Source organism: Cyprinodon tularosa, unplaced genomic scaffold, assembly GCF_016077235.1.
Source record: "Cyprinodon tularosa strain WSP-4 unplaced genomic scaffold, ASM1607723v1 ctg577, whole genome shotgun sequence".
NCBI lineage: Eukaryota > Metazoa > Chordata > Actinopteri > Cyprinodontiformes > Cyprinodontidae > Cyprinodon > Cyprinodon tularosa.
Window position 1 is genome coordinate 691299 of NW_024039315.1, and position 15813 is coordinate 707111.

The following is a 15813-nucleotide window of genomic DNA, read 5'->3' on the forward strand; positions in this document are numbered from 1 at the left end:
AATAAATCGGGTAAAAGTGAAATAAATTAGTTATTTCACCTTTCCGATTCCTCCACGGACGCGTTCGCCGTTGGATTGCCAACTTGAAGAGGGAGAATTTGCCATCAAACTTCTGGCCAGAGAAAAAACACGTAATATGTAGCCAACATTTGGAAGAAGAATGTTTTCAAGATGACCTGGATAATAGCGCATTGTGACAAACACCAGATACAGCACTGGGACTTGATCAACAGCCGATACCGCACCGTGACGTTACAAACCAGTAGGTGGCAGTAGTGTTCTTTGACAAACATGGATGCCTCCATTAAAGCACATTCAAATGAAAATGACTGTGGTTGTGGTTTGAGGACCCAAATGCAGAGGCGAGTTCTTGCAGCTTTAATGAATGTATTACAGGTAACAGAGGCAGGAATCCAAAATCCAACTTAAAATGTTAAACGTAACCAGAAACACGGAGACATCAGGGGAAACAAACACGAGGAGTCAGGGAAAGATAAGGAGAGACAAGGAACCAGCACTGAGGAACTGAACAAGGAGAGTATTTAAGGTTGAGTGAACAAAGGGAGGACTAACGAGCTGATTGGGAGCAGGTGAGAACAGAGGCTTCTAGAAGAAGAGCTAAGGAAAAGGAAACCAACACAAGAGGACAACAAAGAAAAACATAGGAAGCCAAATACATCCAAAAACACAACAAAATAGGAATTAAACCAATAAAACTAGAGAACAAAGAAAAACATGAAACTGAAAACTTAAAGAAAGTTTAACAGAACCAAGACAATAACATCATCTTACTTAAAAACATTGTCATTTATTGAACAATATGTAATAACTTCCTATTTAAAGTACTTTCAGAAGTTTTTATTCTGAATATGACTTTTTCTTTAAGATATTAAAATCCCGCATAAGCCACAGTAAACAAATGTTATTCCCATTTTTTATTTTATTACAAAAACAAAACCTTGAAAGCTTAAGAAAAGAATTTATTACAAGTAAATGACCTTATTCTTTGTTTTCCTTTTCATAGTACAGCATTACATTTTCTAATAAAGGTAAACACTTTGAATCATTGCTCTTCAGCTTCTGGCAGGGACAGCAGCGCCCTGGAGGAGGAGTGTCTGTGAGGAAGAGCCAGTGGCTGCGGCTGCTGCACAGCCTCGGCATCACAGTGCTCTATGAGGGAGGAAGGAGGCAGCAGGTGGCCGTGCCTGGTCCCCCCTCTGGGAGGATCCAGAGGTGGAAAGAAATACCTAAAGCAATACAGAGTGAGGAGAAAAAAAAAGGAAGGAGACAAACATACAGACGAGGAAAAAAACAGCGACAAATGGAAAATAAGAGAAGCATGTAAAGGCAAGTGGCAGAAATGGAAATATGGAGGGAAAAATGTCTATATTGTTCCAAGATGGGTGAATATATATAAATAAAACATTACTTCACCAAAACAAAGCATAAAGGACATGCATGTGGTTTTCATGCCAAGTTCTCTGCTATCAAGCTTACAATAAGTGTCGTGTTTCAGGCAAACAGATAAGTCATGAAAAAGTGTCATTAGTAATACGCAGAACTCTGGTTTATCTTTGGAGAGGTCAGCTGGCGAAGGGGAGGAGCAAAAGGAGCTCGTTTGGCAATCCTGCATGCAACAACCAATAGAAGAGCAAATTAACTTCAACAAACCAGGTTTAGACATTGTTCTTTATCAACAGGAAGGAAATTAAACAACCAGGGATGCAAAACATGGCAACTTCCAATCGATGTAATTGCTCCGATGCCCCGGGTCATCTTTTTATTACATCTGAGTCAAATCATAAGTACAATTTGGACACACCTTCTTATTTAACACTTTTCCAGATTCAAGATGGCTGTCTCTGGAAGCTCATTAAATCAACGCTGAGAGTTAAAAGCTGATTGAAACAAAGTCAGAACCTATATGGAGAACAGGGCTGCAGCTAGCAGTTATTTTTAGAATAAATACACTTTTTAATGATCAATTATTTAGACTTTTTTAAGTCAACATTCCTAAATAAACAAGCATAGATGAATAATTTGTCATTATAATGATGGGAGGGGAGTGGCAGCCTAGTGGTTAGGGCTTAGAGTGGAATCCTGAGATTCTGAGCCCCACTCCCACAGACTGCCACTCTGGGTCTCTGAGCAAAGACCCTTAATCCCTTTTACAAATAATAGAAATAATAATCAGGGCTCATTAGAGATTTTTTTTTTTCATAAAGAATTTAAACTTCCACTTCAGGAGCTTTGGATAGAAGATATTCAGAAAGATTTTCCTTATTTCAAATGGAAAATGTTGATATTTTCAGGGGATGTTCAGTATAACATCAGACAAAAAATACATAAACAATATTGGAATATATGCTGCGTTTAAATCATCAGCATGCTGATAGAAACTCTCCACTTCTATGTAAAGTTAATGTAACCCATTAGCTGGTAACACGCGGCTCAGTTGATCTCATAATTATATCCTTGGAGTGTTAGCCTCGTCACTATGCACAGGGCTCTGCAACTGTTACAGTTCAAAGAGCCATTTTGGACTTTTGTCCTGCTAATAAAACTCGTTTAGAGCAACAAAATATTGCGCGATTTATTTTCTTAACAGAAAAAAAAAAATAAATTATATTTCAGAAAAATGAACCTCAGAAGATTTGTCATTTTTAAACAAGCATTGTACCATTTCAAAGTTTAGGTTTTTAACTTAAGGGGAAAAAATGCCAAAGGAGAAAAAAGGCATTTTTCAATGAGCTGCTGATATTTCTTTGGAAATCATGTTAATCATCACTTAAAAAAGATTAAAAATAATATATTTCTGTTTTTTTTTTTTATGGAATACAATGAGACAGTTTGGAATATGCCAAAACATGCATTTTGTTTTGTATATCTATGGTTCTAATAATTAGCCAAAGTGATTAAGAGCCTTAGTTGAGTTTCTAAAGAGCCCCTGGCCTACTAGCTTAGAGCAGTGCTCTGTGCTCTGGTTTTATCCCCACAGCCTCCACCCTGGGTCTCTGAGCAAAGACCCTTAACCACACAATATCTTTATATCTCATCCCTATGAAATATTTAAAAAACAATAATAATAATTGTTGAGTACTTTTTTTCTTCAGTTGGAAGAATATCATTTGATGAAGTATTTTCCAACCTTCCACACCACAAAAGTAACAAAGGGATGGATGATTTCTATCAGTCAACACTCAGAGATTTGAGATGGACCGGTACAGCTTATCAAGGTCAATTATTCTGGCATCAGTCCGAGAGATCCTTTATATTCGCTGCCAATATATTTGGGCCGATTCTTAGTCGAAATTTATTTATTGGTTTTCTATCATTTACATTATGAAAATGACATTGATGACTGATATTAAACAAGTATCAATTTAAACAAACTGAACAAAACATATTGTCAAATCAAACCAAACTTTAACAATGGATAGCAAACAGCCAGAGCCTAAATTCACTTCAACACTTGGCTGCTGGATGCACTGATGCAATAATTCCCAAACATCCCCCTTTTGTTTACCAAACAGTTTTAGCTCTGCCTCAGTCTAAAAATCTTTAAGTCTCTGCTGCTTAGCGGGTAGCACTGCTGCCTTGCAGCAAGAAGGCTCCGGGTTCAATTCCTGGCCTGGGTTCTTTCAGCATGGAGGTTACATGGCTTCCTGTGCATGCGTGGGTTCTCTACGGGTCCAAAAACAGGACTTTTAGGTTAATTGTGTCTTTGTGTTGTCCTGCGATGGACTGGCGACCTGTCCAGTGTGTACCGTGCCTCTCACAAAGACAGCTGGAAATCTACTGACACTGATAGAAGACAATAAAAGTTAAAATCAGCCCAAAGTATCGCCGGCTGATGGTCCATCTCTGCTGAATTGTAAAGTTGTATCGGGATGGATACCCTGTATATTTTCCAGATAGTTTCAGTCATTTCTGCTCTGAGTGGTTTTTCTTTCATCAAACTGCATATTGAGTCTTTAGGCTCCATTCAACAGTTTTATTAGATTACCCAGTTAGTTTACGGTTATTGGAATGATCGATAACCAAATCAATTCTTTCAGCCCTGATGGAGAAACTAAATTATAAAAAATTGAAATAATATGGGCAACATGGTTTTCATCCCTGCAGCTTAGTTTCTTAACTTTCTTATTTTTTATCTTTTTTTGATTGCTCGTTTTTTCACAGTGACTCTTTGAAGTATTATCCTCTATAATGAGGTATTTTTCAGAGCGTTTCTGTGCTTTTTTGTGTAGTTATCTCTTTTTATTCTTATTTCTTGTCTTTATTATATTGTGTAGTTGGATGTGTGTATATATATATATATATATATATATATATATATATATATATATATATAAAAACTGTAAATGGAGCGTGTAATACAAGTAATTTCCCTCTGGGATTATTAAAGTATTTCTGATTCTGATTAGTTCTACTATGAAGGTGATTTTAAAACTGAAGTGTGAAACAGAGCAGGATTGGGAGGCGTTTCACTGGAGCAGAACATTTTTAGGATATTTATAAATATCACTTACAACCCTGTATTCAATTCAGTTTATTTCTATAGCCCCAATTCACAACACATCATCTCAAGGCACTTTACAGTTCAACCAGATCATAGTGAAAGTGATTCAAAGTTTTCTGTATAAGGAAAACCAGTTGATTGCATCGACTCATTGACTCGAAGGCAATCCCTCACACTAAGCATGCTTATAGTGACAGTGGAGAGGAAAAACTCCCTTTTAACAGGAAGAAACCTCCAGCAGAAACAGGCTCAGTGTGAGCGGCCTACTGGTGTTCAAGGGGTTCATATCCTAAATAACATATATGATATGAAGAGGAGCCACATTTAGTTTCTGTGCATCCCCAGCTGGGGTCCTTTGTGTAGAGAAATCCCACAACCTAAAATACAGAGTAAAACATCTATCTGAAGCAGATGGTAAGGATGAACTGATGTTATCGATGTTAGAGGGAATCATCCATTAGGTTTACAGTCATGGGTTACATTGCAAAATAAATATAAGTCATATTTCTGGAAATAAGTGCATTTCCTCTTGATCTGAGCAATCAAATCAATTTTTCAATGGAGAAGATTTACATTTAAAATAAGAAAAACATCCAGCTTCATTATCAATATTTCAATTGCATAATATCAATTCAATTCAGTTTATTTCTATAGGGCCAATTCACAACACGTCATCTGAAAGCACTTCACAGTTCACCGGATCATACAGTCAGATTGAAGTTTTCTATCAAAGGAAAACCAGATGATTACATGGACTCAAAGGTAATCCTTCACACTAAGCATGCTTGTAGCGACAGTGGAGAGGAAAAACTCCCTTTTAACAGGAAGTAACCTCCAGCAGAACCAGGCTCAGTGTGAGCGGCCATCTGCTGAGGCCGACTGGGGTTCAAGGAGACAGAAGCAGAGATACATATCAAATGATATTAGTTTTGGGGCGAACATTAATTCCATTGGCAGATAATCTTATTAACCTGCTCAAATTAAGAGAAAATACACCGTTCCCAAAACGTAAAACTTTGTTAAAATGATTTTAGCAGCGTAAACATCTGCTAAGTTTAACATAAATACGACCACAGGTCTACTGGTATGCTGCTAGACTGAAGTCATAATCAAACCTTTTCTTTCTGGCATTCATGCTTTTCTATTGGTGAGATCCTAAGTTATTATTCCTCAAGTAATAAAACTAGTTTTAACCGTGGAAATGTAAAAAAAAGGTGATTATGGTAACATTCATGAGCAAAATGAATGAAGAGTTTTCATTGCTTAAAAGCTAAATGTGTGTAAATGAAGAATGTCGGCCATTTTGAAAATGTAAACAGCTTTATTCAAACTCACATTCCTGTGTTTAAAGTTGGTTAAAAGGATTCATTAAAGCTCCTTTTTTTTTTTGAAACACGTGCCCAACAATGTGTTCATCAGGAAAGACAAATGAGGAGAACTTGGAGTGTTTTTGTTAAACTCATAATGGACAGCATCCCCCGCGAAGTGAAGGAAACAATAACTTCATGAAGTTCATTCATTTTGCTGACAGTGGCAGAAAAAATGGTCACAAATCAAATGTATACAAACGCATTTATTTTGCTCTTCGTTAATAATGGGGCAAACAATTAGTCCTCAACACTGGAAAAAAATGGGGGGGAAATACCGCCACTCATCACATGCATCAGGACAAACTAAGAAGAAGCCGAAGCGGCACAGAGCAGCTCCATGGAACCGATCCTGACAGGATGGAAGCTCCTCAGGGCAGCGCTGGGTAAGTGGTCAGCGGCACTCCAAGTCAGTGTGAGGCACAGTTAGGTTAGCAGTTCTAGCAGGCTGGTCTCGGACCGGGTGAGTGGCGTCAGACACACGACACCACCTACCTTCCTGCTGCCATCCCATTCAGGATGTTCTGGGAGTTCTGAACAGAGGAGCCCACCACCGTGCTCAGGGCCATGGGCTGACCGGACGAGCCCGTCAGCTGGCTGCCGTCCCCCTTCAGGATGCCCGTGCACTTCCAGTTCTCCATGTAGTTTGCTGCAGAGAAACAACAACAAAAAAATCAGGCCTGCTTCCTCTGGTCTGTACTGGCCAAATAAAAACCTACATCAGGTTGAACAGTACAGAGCTGAGTTCTCACAATAGGATTATCTTTAAGATTCTATGTGATAATAAAACACAAAACTGCATTTACGGATTTTTTGTTTCACAAATGGGCTGCAGTTTCTATTGGGGAGGACAACATCCAACTGAAGTTGTCCATGTTTAAAGGCAGCAGAAACACATGTTATCTCAAGGCTTTGACCCCCCCCGTTCCAAAGGGGCGGAGCCGTTCGTCTGATTGAATTTGCAGGTTTTATAAACTAAAACAAGGCTTTTTGGCTACTGTATAAAGCTCGAACTCAATGCTTTTCTTGACATTTTGAATTGAAAAAGCTTCCGGGATGGGAAGAGAAACGTCTTCAAACTTGGAAACAAAGCCCAGTAGATTGTTTATTAAATTTTTTGGAATAAAGCCCATCACACCATGACGACTTAGACTAGCGTATGCCTGATGTACGAAAAATCTGGAAAAAACACTGGCACACGTTGGATAAGTTGTCCCCTACTGTCTTTTAAGTTACCTGTAAAAACGGTAACTTCTCAGGGGGAGCTGTTAGGTTTATTCTTTAAACATCATGTCCATTGTTATTCTGTTAGTCAGATTAGACAGAGTAGAAGGCCTTCCTTCACATGGTGGATGTCATTGTGTGTACGGAGGTCATCTAATCAGGACAGCCTTCGTGTCTTTAAAAATACACAGGAAATGGGCACATCTTGGAGCCGGACAGATAAAGGAGAGCTATGTGTAATCCTGGGGTAAAGAGGCAAGATGCGTAAAAGTTCAAGGCATGGATGGCGTGTCAGTTTGTGATACGGACAGCTAAGCTTCCACCTGATGCAAAACATGGATTCATGGGGATAAGAAGGAGGAGATGACCTTGTTCAGGGCTCAATCTTTGCTTAATCTTTGCTGGACGCTCGCTGATGTTTTTTGAGCCCACAGCTGTGCAAACTCCAAGCAATTTCTCTGTCCTGTTACGACCTGACCTGGAATAAAATTACTTTTTTACTCCTGTTTTATAGTCCTTTTTATATGGTTTTACTAGGGATGGAACGGTTTATGAAAACCGTCCGAACCGCTCGGTTCGTCTGTGTTGCGTTCGGTTCATGCGCTGCTCCTTTTTCTCATAGGCGAAGCGTGTACACTCCAGAGCAGAAGGTGGCGGTACTGCGATCAAAGCCAACCACCAGTAGTAAACAAGAAGAAGAAAAAGCGAAGCAGCGTAGCCGGGCGTAGCAGAAAAAAATCAGTTGTTGTGGAGAATTGTGTCGGAATGGCGAGTGGGAAAGAACAGGAGCCAGCAGCACTTTATAGGTCTGCTGTATAGGACCACTTTGCATTTAGAGTGACCTACGATGACGGCGGATAGAAAGTTGTGGATAAAAGTGCGACAGTGTGCAAGCATTGTGCAACACGGTCTGTTTATGCTAACAGCAACACAACCAACATGTCAGGCTAACAATCAACATATACCGAACCGAAAACCGTGACCACGAAACCGTGCCAATATGTGACAAGTGGATTTCTCCGCATTGAGATCAATAAAGCTCATCTAATCTAATCTAAAATGATTTATATTGAGATCAGAACTAAAATTAGGAATATATCTTGATCTAAGTTTTGGCCATATCGTCCAGCCTTAAAGGAGAAGTCCGGTCATATTTAAAATTCAAACTTCTGAAAGTAATTTTAATATGATATTATTACATACTGTTCAATAAATGATCAGTGTTTTTAATTAAGAGTAACTTTCATTTGAATGTGCTTTACTGGAGGCATCCATGTTTGTCAAAGAACACTACTGCCACCTACTGGTTTGTGACGTCACGGTGCGGTATCGGCTGTTAATCAAGTCCCAGTGCTGTATCTGGTGTTTGTCACAACGCGCTATTATCCAAGTCATCTTGAAAACATTCTTTTTCCAAATGTTGGCTACATATTACGTGTTTTTTCTCTGGCCAGAAGTTGGCAAATGACAAACCCGTCCATGGAGGATCAGAAATCGGGAATGGAGAAATAACTTTTTTTTTTCTTTTTTTTTTCACTTTTACTCGATGTATTCCAGCATCCAGCTGCCATGCACGTGGGCATTGTCAGTTTCACTATAGCTCTGGTGAATTCCAATGGTGAAGTCCTCTGGAAATCTTCAATAATTGTTGTTGATTGCAGATGTGTCTAGTAGTTCCCATTGATTTTGCTTGTAAAGCGGGGAGAATGGCGCTAGGCTTACCGCACCGTGATGTCACTGCCTGAAGATGCCAGGTGGGAGGTTCTACTATATTTGGGCAAAAATGGCCGCTCCCAGACTCAGTGATCATGACAAAAATTATTGTTTTAATTTTTTGCTTATTAATGCTAAATCCATTAAATCACTGCAGAAATATTAGTTTTAAGTATAGATAATGATCCACTGATTATAACTTGCTGACCGGACTTTTCCTTTAAAATCCACTTTTTTTGAGGGTTGATGTGATAATCTAATCAGATTATTTAATTACCTGTATTGTGTCAAGTATCTAAATAAAACCCTAAACTGGAGATCAAAAAAGAAGTGATGAGTTTTTACTAAACTACAATCCTTCAACAAACTGCCCACCTTTCCACAAGCGAACGCAGCCGTCGTCCCCAGACGAGGCCAGCAGGGTGCTGGTGATGTTCCAGCTCACACGCCACACCTGGGAGTTGTGGTTGTCGAACTGAGCCACAATCCGCACCTCAAACTTGGTGGGTCCCGAGGTGGTGGTCTCCTTCCTGACAGAGGAAACCAGAACAAAGACCGGTCATTTTAAATCACCTGCAAAAGGCTGAATACAGACATAAACATAACAGGTCAACATTTCTACAGCTAATAAACATAAAAAAGAGAAAGATTTTACCTCAGAGGAACAAGCTTAAATATTCTGACATCTTTAGTTGCGATGGCGAGCACGTGGAAAGATCTCCCCAGGTTGGGGGCGAATGCTATGTCATGGACTGGATCGGTGACCGTCATCAGCGATTCTGCTTTACTGTATTTCCTTAAATAAAGAAAAGTGATTAAAACAGATTATCTTCATGCACCTGCGGACGCCCGCCGCTGAAGGGATTCCTACCTTGTGTTTTCATTATATTCGTAGATCTGAACATTCCCACCGTACGCCACGTTGCTATCATCGCTGCCCACAGCGAACATGGGGGGGTGGGCTCGAGAGCTGCGAGAAAACAGGAAGCAACATTACAGAGAAAGAACTGAACGGCGGCGGCGTCCTGGATAATTTACTGGGACGATGTTACCAAACGATCCGTCCTTCAACCATTAAATGCTTAGGCAAAGCTTTCTTTAATAACCATGTAATAACATGGTGTTAACATAGCAAGTTACACTTTATTAATAGTTAACAAAAAACACTTTATGGAGAATTTTGGTAGGTGCTGTGCTTCAAATTTTAGGCAGACAAGCTAAAATCGGACTTCTTAGATGTCAAACCGTTATCAGCCATTTCACCTAAAGCAATAAATTAACGTGTTATCTAGAAAAATGCAGTTTATTACTTGGCATATAACAGAAAACTAAACCTAGAAGACGACAAGCCAATCTTCTCTTTATATGTAACTTGAGTTCAGACCTATAATGCTTTATTAACCTGATCACAAGTTACAATTTACTTTGTAAGCTGCTAGTATGTGGTGGCCAGTAATAGAAACTGTTATGTGCCAACATGATGGTTATTACCCACCAAAAGTCTCCATTGGTATATAGTAACATATATTGTAATAATTACAAAAATATTATAATATATGGACTATATGGAGTTATGAACACAAGGCTCATTGTTTGAGAGAAAAAGCGCTCATGCCGTGTGTTGTCACTCGCTCCAGGGGGAACATTTTGTTTCATTTTTTATTGTTTCTCTCTGGTTCATATTAAGAATTACATTTTTTAACACTGTGTCATTTTTATCATGTAAATAAAGGAAGAAAAACCAAAATCAGATCAAGAGAAATCATGAAAATTATAATCATGATAATAAGTAATAGTTACAATATTATAAAATTATAATATGACTGCAACTGAAAATTATTTAGATAATTAATTAATCTGACGATTATTTTTGGATTAATAGCTGGATAGCCAAAGTAGATTTTATACAGAATTAAACCAGGTGAAACTAAAACTTTTCCATATGTGGAGTTCTGGATCTGGCATGTTGACAGGGGAGAACATTTTTTTAGTTTTTTTTATCATAAATATTTACATATTTTTTTTAGTATAGTTCCTGCTCTAAGCGGGTGACTGTCAGCTAAAGGCCTGTTTTACAGTCTCTATACTCCAGTTAACGATTCATCAATTATTTTAATATAAATAAATCTTGATTAATCCGATTAATTGCTTAAGCCCTAAATTATAATTATATCATGAAATAATAACTATAGCAACTATTATAAAGTGTAAAATAATCATATTAACAACCCAACTTACTGGGTTTAGAGAACCCAGCATTGTAAATGTGAGCATCTGATGCTCTGAGGGAACCTGTTGGGTTAAATGAACACAAACTGTGTTCTGACCAATATTTAATCTGGAACTTCCCACATTAGCTTGTTTAGAGTGAAAAAGGATTTTCTTATTTTGGGCGACTAACATTCCTATTATCCGACTGTAGTTTTATTCTAGAAAAAGAATTCATAAAATATTCCAGGGTTGTCAACAAACATCCATACTCTGAAAGGTATCGATACTTAGTCAGCAGGCTATCTAAGTGCTGTTTGCTGGTGAAGATTCTCAGTCATCCAGGTCATAGTCATTCCAAAAAAGTAAAAAAAAAAAAAACCTTACTGGACTTTGTTTCCAAGTTTGAAGACGTTTCGAAATTGAAAAGGCTTCCTGGATGGGAAGCAAATTGTCTTCAAAATGCTGTTTGCATATTTTTTTTTTATCTTAGATTTTTCTTCTTCCTCCTCAAAAGAATAACTTAAATATTGTCAACTTGTGCTTAATTGGATTATTTACTTATTTCACTCTTAACTATCATGAGTGATTCTCTGGACAGAAAAAAATGAGTTTTACACATTTCTTTCTGGCCTAAAAAAAAAAAAAAAAAAAAAACAGTTTAAAGCTGGTTGGAAAGCAACCAGCTTTACATGCACTGGTGACATCATCACCACTAACCCAGCGTGATAATGTCATCAGACATGCAGCTGCAGGGGGACAGAGGCCACGCAGCTGACAGCGAGGGTCAGACCCAGCTTTTTTGGCCAATGGGAAGGGAGCAAAATGCTGATTGTTAGCGGGTCGACCCATGTTTGTTTTTCTGGGAAATATCTGCTCATAATGCTACTTTTCAATGTGCATTGGGAAACTTAAGAGTCCACTACCTTTTCATCCTCTAGACATTTGAACACTCCTTTAAAATGGCGTAACCCCGATCAGCGCACAGCCCTACAATATGAAGACAGTGATTCTATTCCCTTGTGCATTTCCAGGTCGGAAAAATACAAAGTTATAATAAATCTTTTTTTTTTTTTTATTTCATCCATGCTGCAAAGTTGTGATGGTTAATGAGGCATCTTGAAGTTTTTCAACACATTGCCAAACTGTATTGATACTGCGTTGATACAGTCACAGAATACTGACACCTGCTGGACCTTTAAGGCCACTACAGGCAGCTTAGTGGACAGACTACATTTAATTCATTTCATGACCTAGGCCAGTACAATGACATCATTTAAGTTATTGTAGCTCATATTATATTATTTAATATCTATGTTTAAATTGAAAATATCTTTGATATTTTTAGATGCAGATTTTTAGCAGATGCATCATGTTTTTAAACATAGTTTAATGAGTCAGTCAGTTAGAACCAACTCCTGTATCGGTCACATGACATTCATTAAACGACACGTGCACCAGTACAGTGATAAGCTCTATGGGCTCCATGCATTCACCGATGCATATGGGCTGCTGGACCCATCACTAGTGCAAAGTAAATGAAGCCATCTAACCTTGAAGGGTTCCATGATATGCAGCTGCAGCTTAGCTTGCATGAGATCTCATGCTGCAGGGACCACTGGCTCAGGTTCATCACATCAGGGGCTTCGTAGATCCTCACCACTCCGTCCGCAGAGCAGGTGGCCAGCATCAGACCCATGTGTTTAGGAGCAAACTTCACGTCTGTCACCGATGTTCTACTATCCACTAGTGTGGTTCTCTTTATCTGAACAGGAACAACATGGACAGACTGGGTAAGCAATCCACTGAGAAGAATGGGACCGTCCGCTTCTGAGTTATTTTACCAACCCAGTGGCTCAGCCCTCTCTGCTTGTCGTTGGACTCCCCGACAATCTCCTCCCAGACAGCGGCTGTTCTGTCGAACGAGCAGGAGGCCAGAACTTGGCCGAATTCTGGATGAGCCCAGGTTACTCTCCACACGGACCCACTGTGTGTCTGCAGGTCAGAACAGGGAACAGTTTTCAGACTGACACCAGTTTAACTGCATTCAGAAAGAACTGAATTCTGAACACATAAATAACAGTTATTCATGTGGAATAAGGAAAAAGATCATAGGTGGACAACCGAAAGAATGAAAGAAAAATCAGTATCATGATTGAAGATTTAAAAATAGGGGCCGTTACCAAGATCCAATATTATTATCGGTTTTATGGTCAAACCTGTATTTACAGATATCATGCAGACAAGTTTGTGTTTTCTCACCAGCTGTTAAAAAAAAATGCTGATATTGGAAAAAGGATGAATGGTTCAGATCAGTGTTTCTGAAGCTTTTTAGATTCTGAACCATAAAAAAAGTGATTAAACCATTATACATCATGTGTGTTAATTAGGGGAGTTGTGGTGTTCTGTCAGATGAGCATACCTGTTCAGACCAGCATAGCCATAGTCAAAACCTGTTTATCCCTTTAGTTTTATACGAAAAATACACTTTAAACTACTTCAAGGGGCATGTATCCCTTTAATCGTGTACAAAAAAATAATTGAATTACTTCCTTTTTGGTGTTTTTTGAAGCATATGGCGATCTAACCTTTTTTTGTGTACATGACTAAAGCGATACACGCCCATTGTGGTAGTTTAAAGTGTATTTTTCATACAAACTAAAGGGATAAACGCAAATCTGACTTCTGGCGCATGAGTATTGACTATGGGTATCCTGGTCTGACAGAGCAGCAGCCTAGTGGTTAGGACATAGAGCTTGGAATACTGAGGTTCTGAGTTTGAAAACCCACTTCCACGGCCTGCCACTCTGGGTCCCTGAGCAAGACCCATAACCCCACACTGCAATGGCAGCCCACTGCTCCCAAAGGGGATGTTTAATGCAGAGAGTTAATTTCTCCAACCACTTTAGATCAGAGGTCTTCAACAGGGGGTCCATGACCCCTAGGGGGTCCAAGGAGGTACTTCATTGGGGTCACAAAAGTTTTGGTTGATTACACTTTTTTTTTTCATATTCCCCCTGCAATTTTTTCTGCTAATTGAAATGTATTTAAATACACATTAACATAAATTCATCACACTGTAGTAAATGATAAATGGATGCAGAAGATGTATTTCAGTCTTCAATGCATTCAATGGCACACAGGAGCTCTTTCAAGCACTGTTTCATTCACAACACCTGTCCCATCAACAAGACATCAGAATCAGAAATACTTAAATAATCCCAGGGTCACTCTATATGTAATAGATTGACTATAGGACCAGTTTGATATAACACTATTTCATACAATATATATAATTAGGGGGACCGCACTCCATCTCACAATCAGTTTGGGGGTCCTTGACCTAGAAAACGTTGAAGACCTATGCTTTAGATCAATAGTTCAATAATTATTAATTTTATTATTATATAAATGTGATCCCTGAAAATGCCTCCAAAGCTTATCTTTATGGCCCCTAGTTTATGTGAAGCAAGATTGTAAACAGTAGATGTGAAGCACGTGACTGGGAGAAGTTGTAGAAAGCAGGAGGTGATTGTTTACCTTCCAGCTGGCGGTGCATTGCCACTCTCCGTTCTCGCTTTTATCCCAAACCTGAAACACGAAGTCCAATTTAGTCTCGCGATAGCTCAACAGAGCTCTAAAAAATCTACTTCTGTCATTTATTCGACTCAGTCATGGCTGTCGGTTTGATACGTTAACATTGATTGTGAAGTAAAGCTGTCTCTATTGAACATGTTTACACTCTTCTCCCCCAGTCAGAACAGGCTAGTGGGTTGATTTTAGGAGCTCTGTCTGACATGGGGAGCAGATGCTAACATGCTAGGCTAAGCTTTAGCATAGAGCTCACCTTGACACTTTGGTCGCTGGAACAAGTCGCCATTCTCCGGCCGTGGAAATCATAGGAAACATCGTGGATTAGATCTTTATGGTCAGCTGCGATCCTGTGAGCAACGAACATGGTTCCGGTGCCTCTAGAAGCGGTGGTTTGCTAGCAGGCTTGTCATGTGGCTCCTGCTCTGCTGAAGTTTGGCGCCGCTGATGTGCTGCTGAGCAGAATCGGCCACCAGGGGGCGTCCTCAGATAAACCTAAGAGAGCAGATTGATCAGATGCAACGCCGAATAATTGGATAAAAATACATATTGTATTTAAAAAGCACAATTAAAAGAAATATATATGACTACAAACTAAAAATGGATTTTATTCCGTAAAGAAAATAAAAAAGTTTCTGCTGTAAGTTTACAGGTAAAACCGTGTAATCGAGAAAGTTGCCATGTCTGCTCTCATGGGCTACATTATGGTTACTCGTGGTACAGTCATTAGTTAAATTTGATATATAAAATATTCAGTGTTAAATTACAGGTCACAAGACTTAAAAATTCCAGTGGATTTCCAATTATTTTTGTGTGTGTGTGTGTGTGTGTTGCCTCGTTTATTATGTGCACAAATGTTTAAAAATAAACCCCAAACTTTTTAAAACTATGCAATTTAGTGTAGGTTTATTCTTAATATGCATATCTGTATGCTTTAAATGTCTTGTTATAAAACATGTATAAAGCTGAGGCATTTTCTAAACAAATCAAACAAAGGCTATATGCCTTACTGTTTTTTTTGCTTGTTTTGTTTTGATAAGGCCTAGGGATGAGCCAAATAGTTAGAGTGGCTCAGGTTAAACTGAGTTATCTCTATAGTTATGCTGCTATATTCTTAGACTGTTGGAAGACATAAGGACCCCTTTTTCATCATTCTGCTTCATTCTATCTCTATTATCCTACTCTGCA

At 38.8% G+C, this 15813-nt stretch overlaps 1 protein-coding gene across 1 annotated transcript; it reads right to left on the bottom strand.

The window, feature by feature from the left end:
- Positions 1-959: 959 nt before the first annotated feature.
- Positions 960-15098, bottom strand: seh1l (SEH1-like (S. cerevisiae)). Its single transcript, XM_038306259.1, has 9 exons — positions 14882-15098; positions 14575-14625; positions 12883-13029; positions 12588-12799; positions 9698-9796; positions 9482-9622; positions 9202-9356; positions 6385-6538; positions 960-1247 (listed from the first exon to the last, which is right to left on the bottom strand). Exons 1-9 carry the CDS (start codon positions 14990-14992, stop codon positions 1064-1066), a joined length of 1254 nt encoding a protein of 417 aa, XP_038162187.1. The 5' UTR covers positions 14993-15098; the 3' UTR covers positions 960-1063.
- Between the last annotated feature and the right edge of the window lie 715 nt (positions 15099-15813).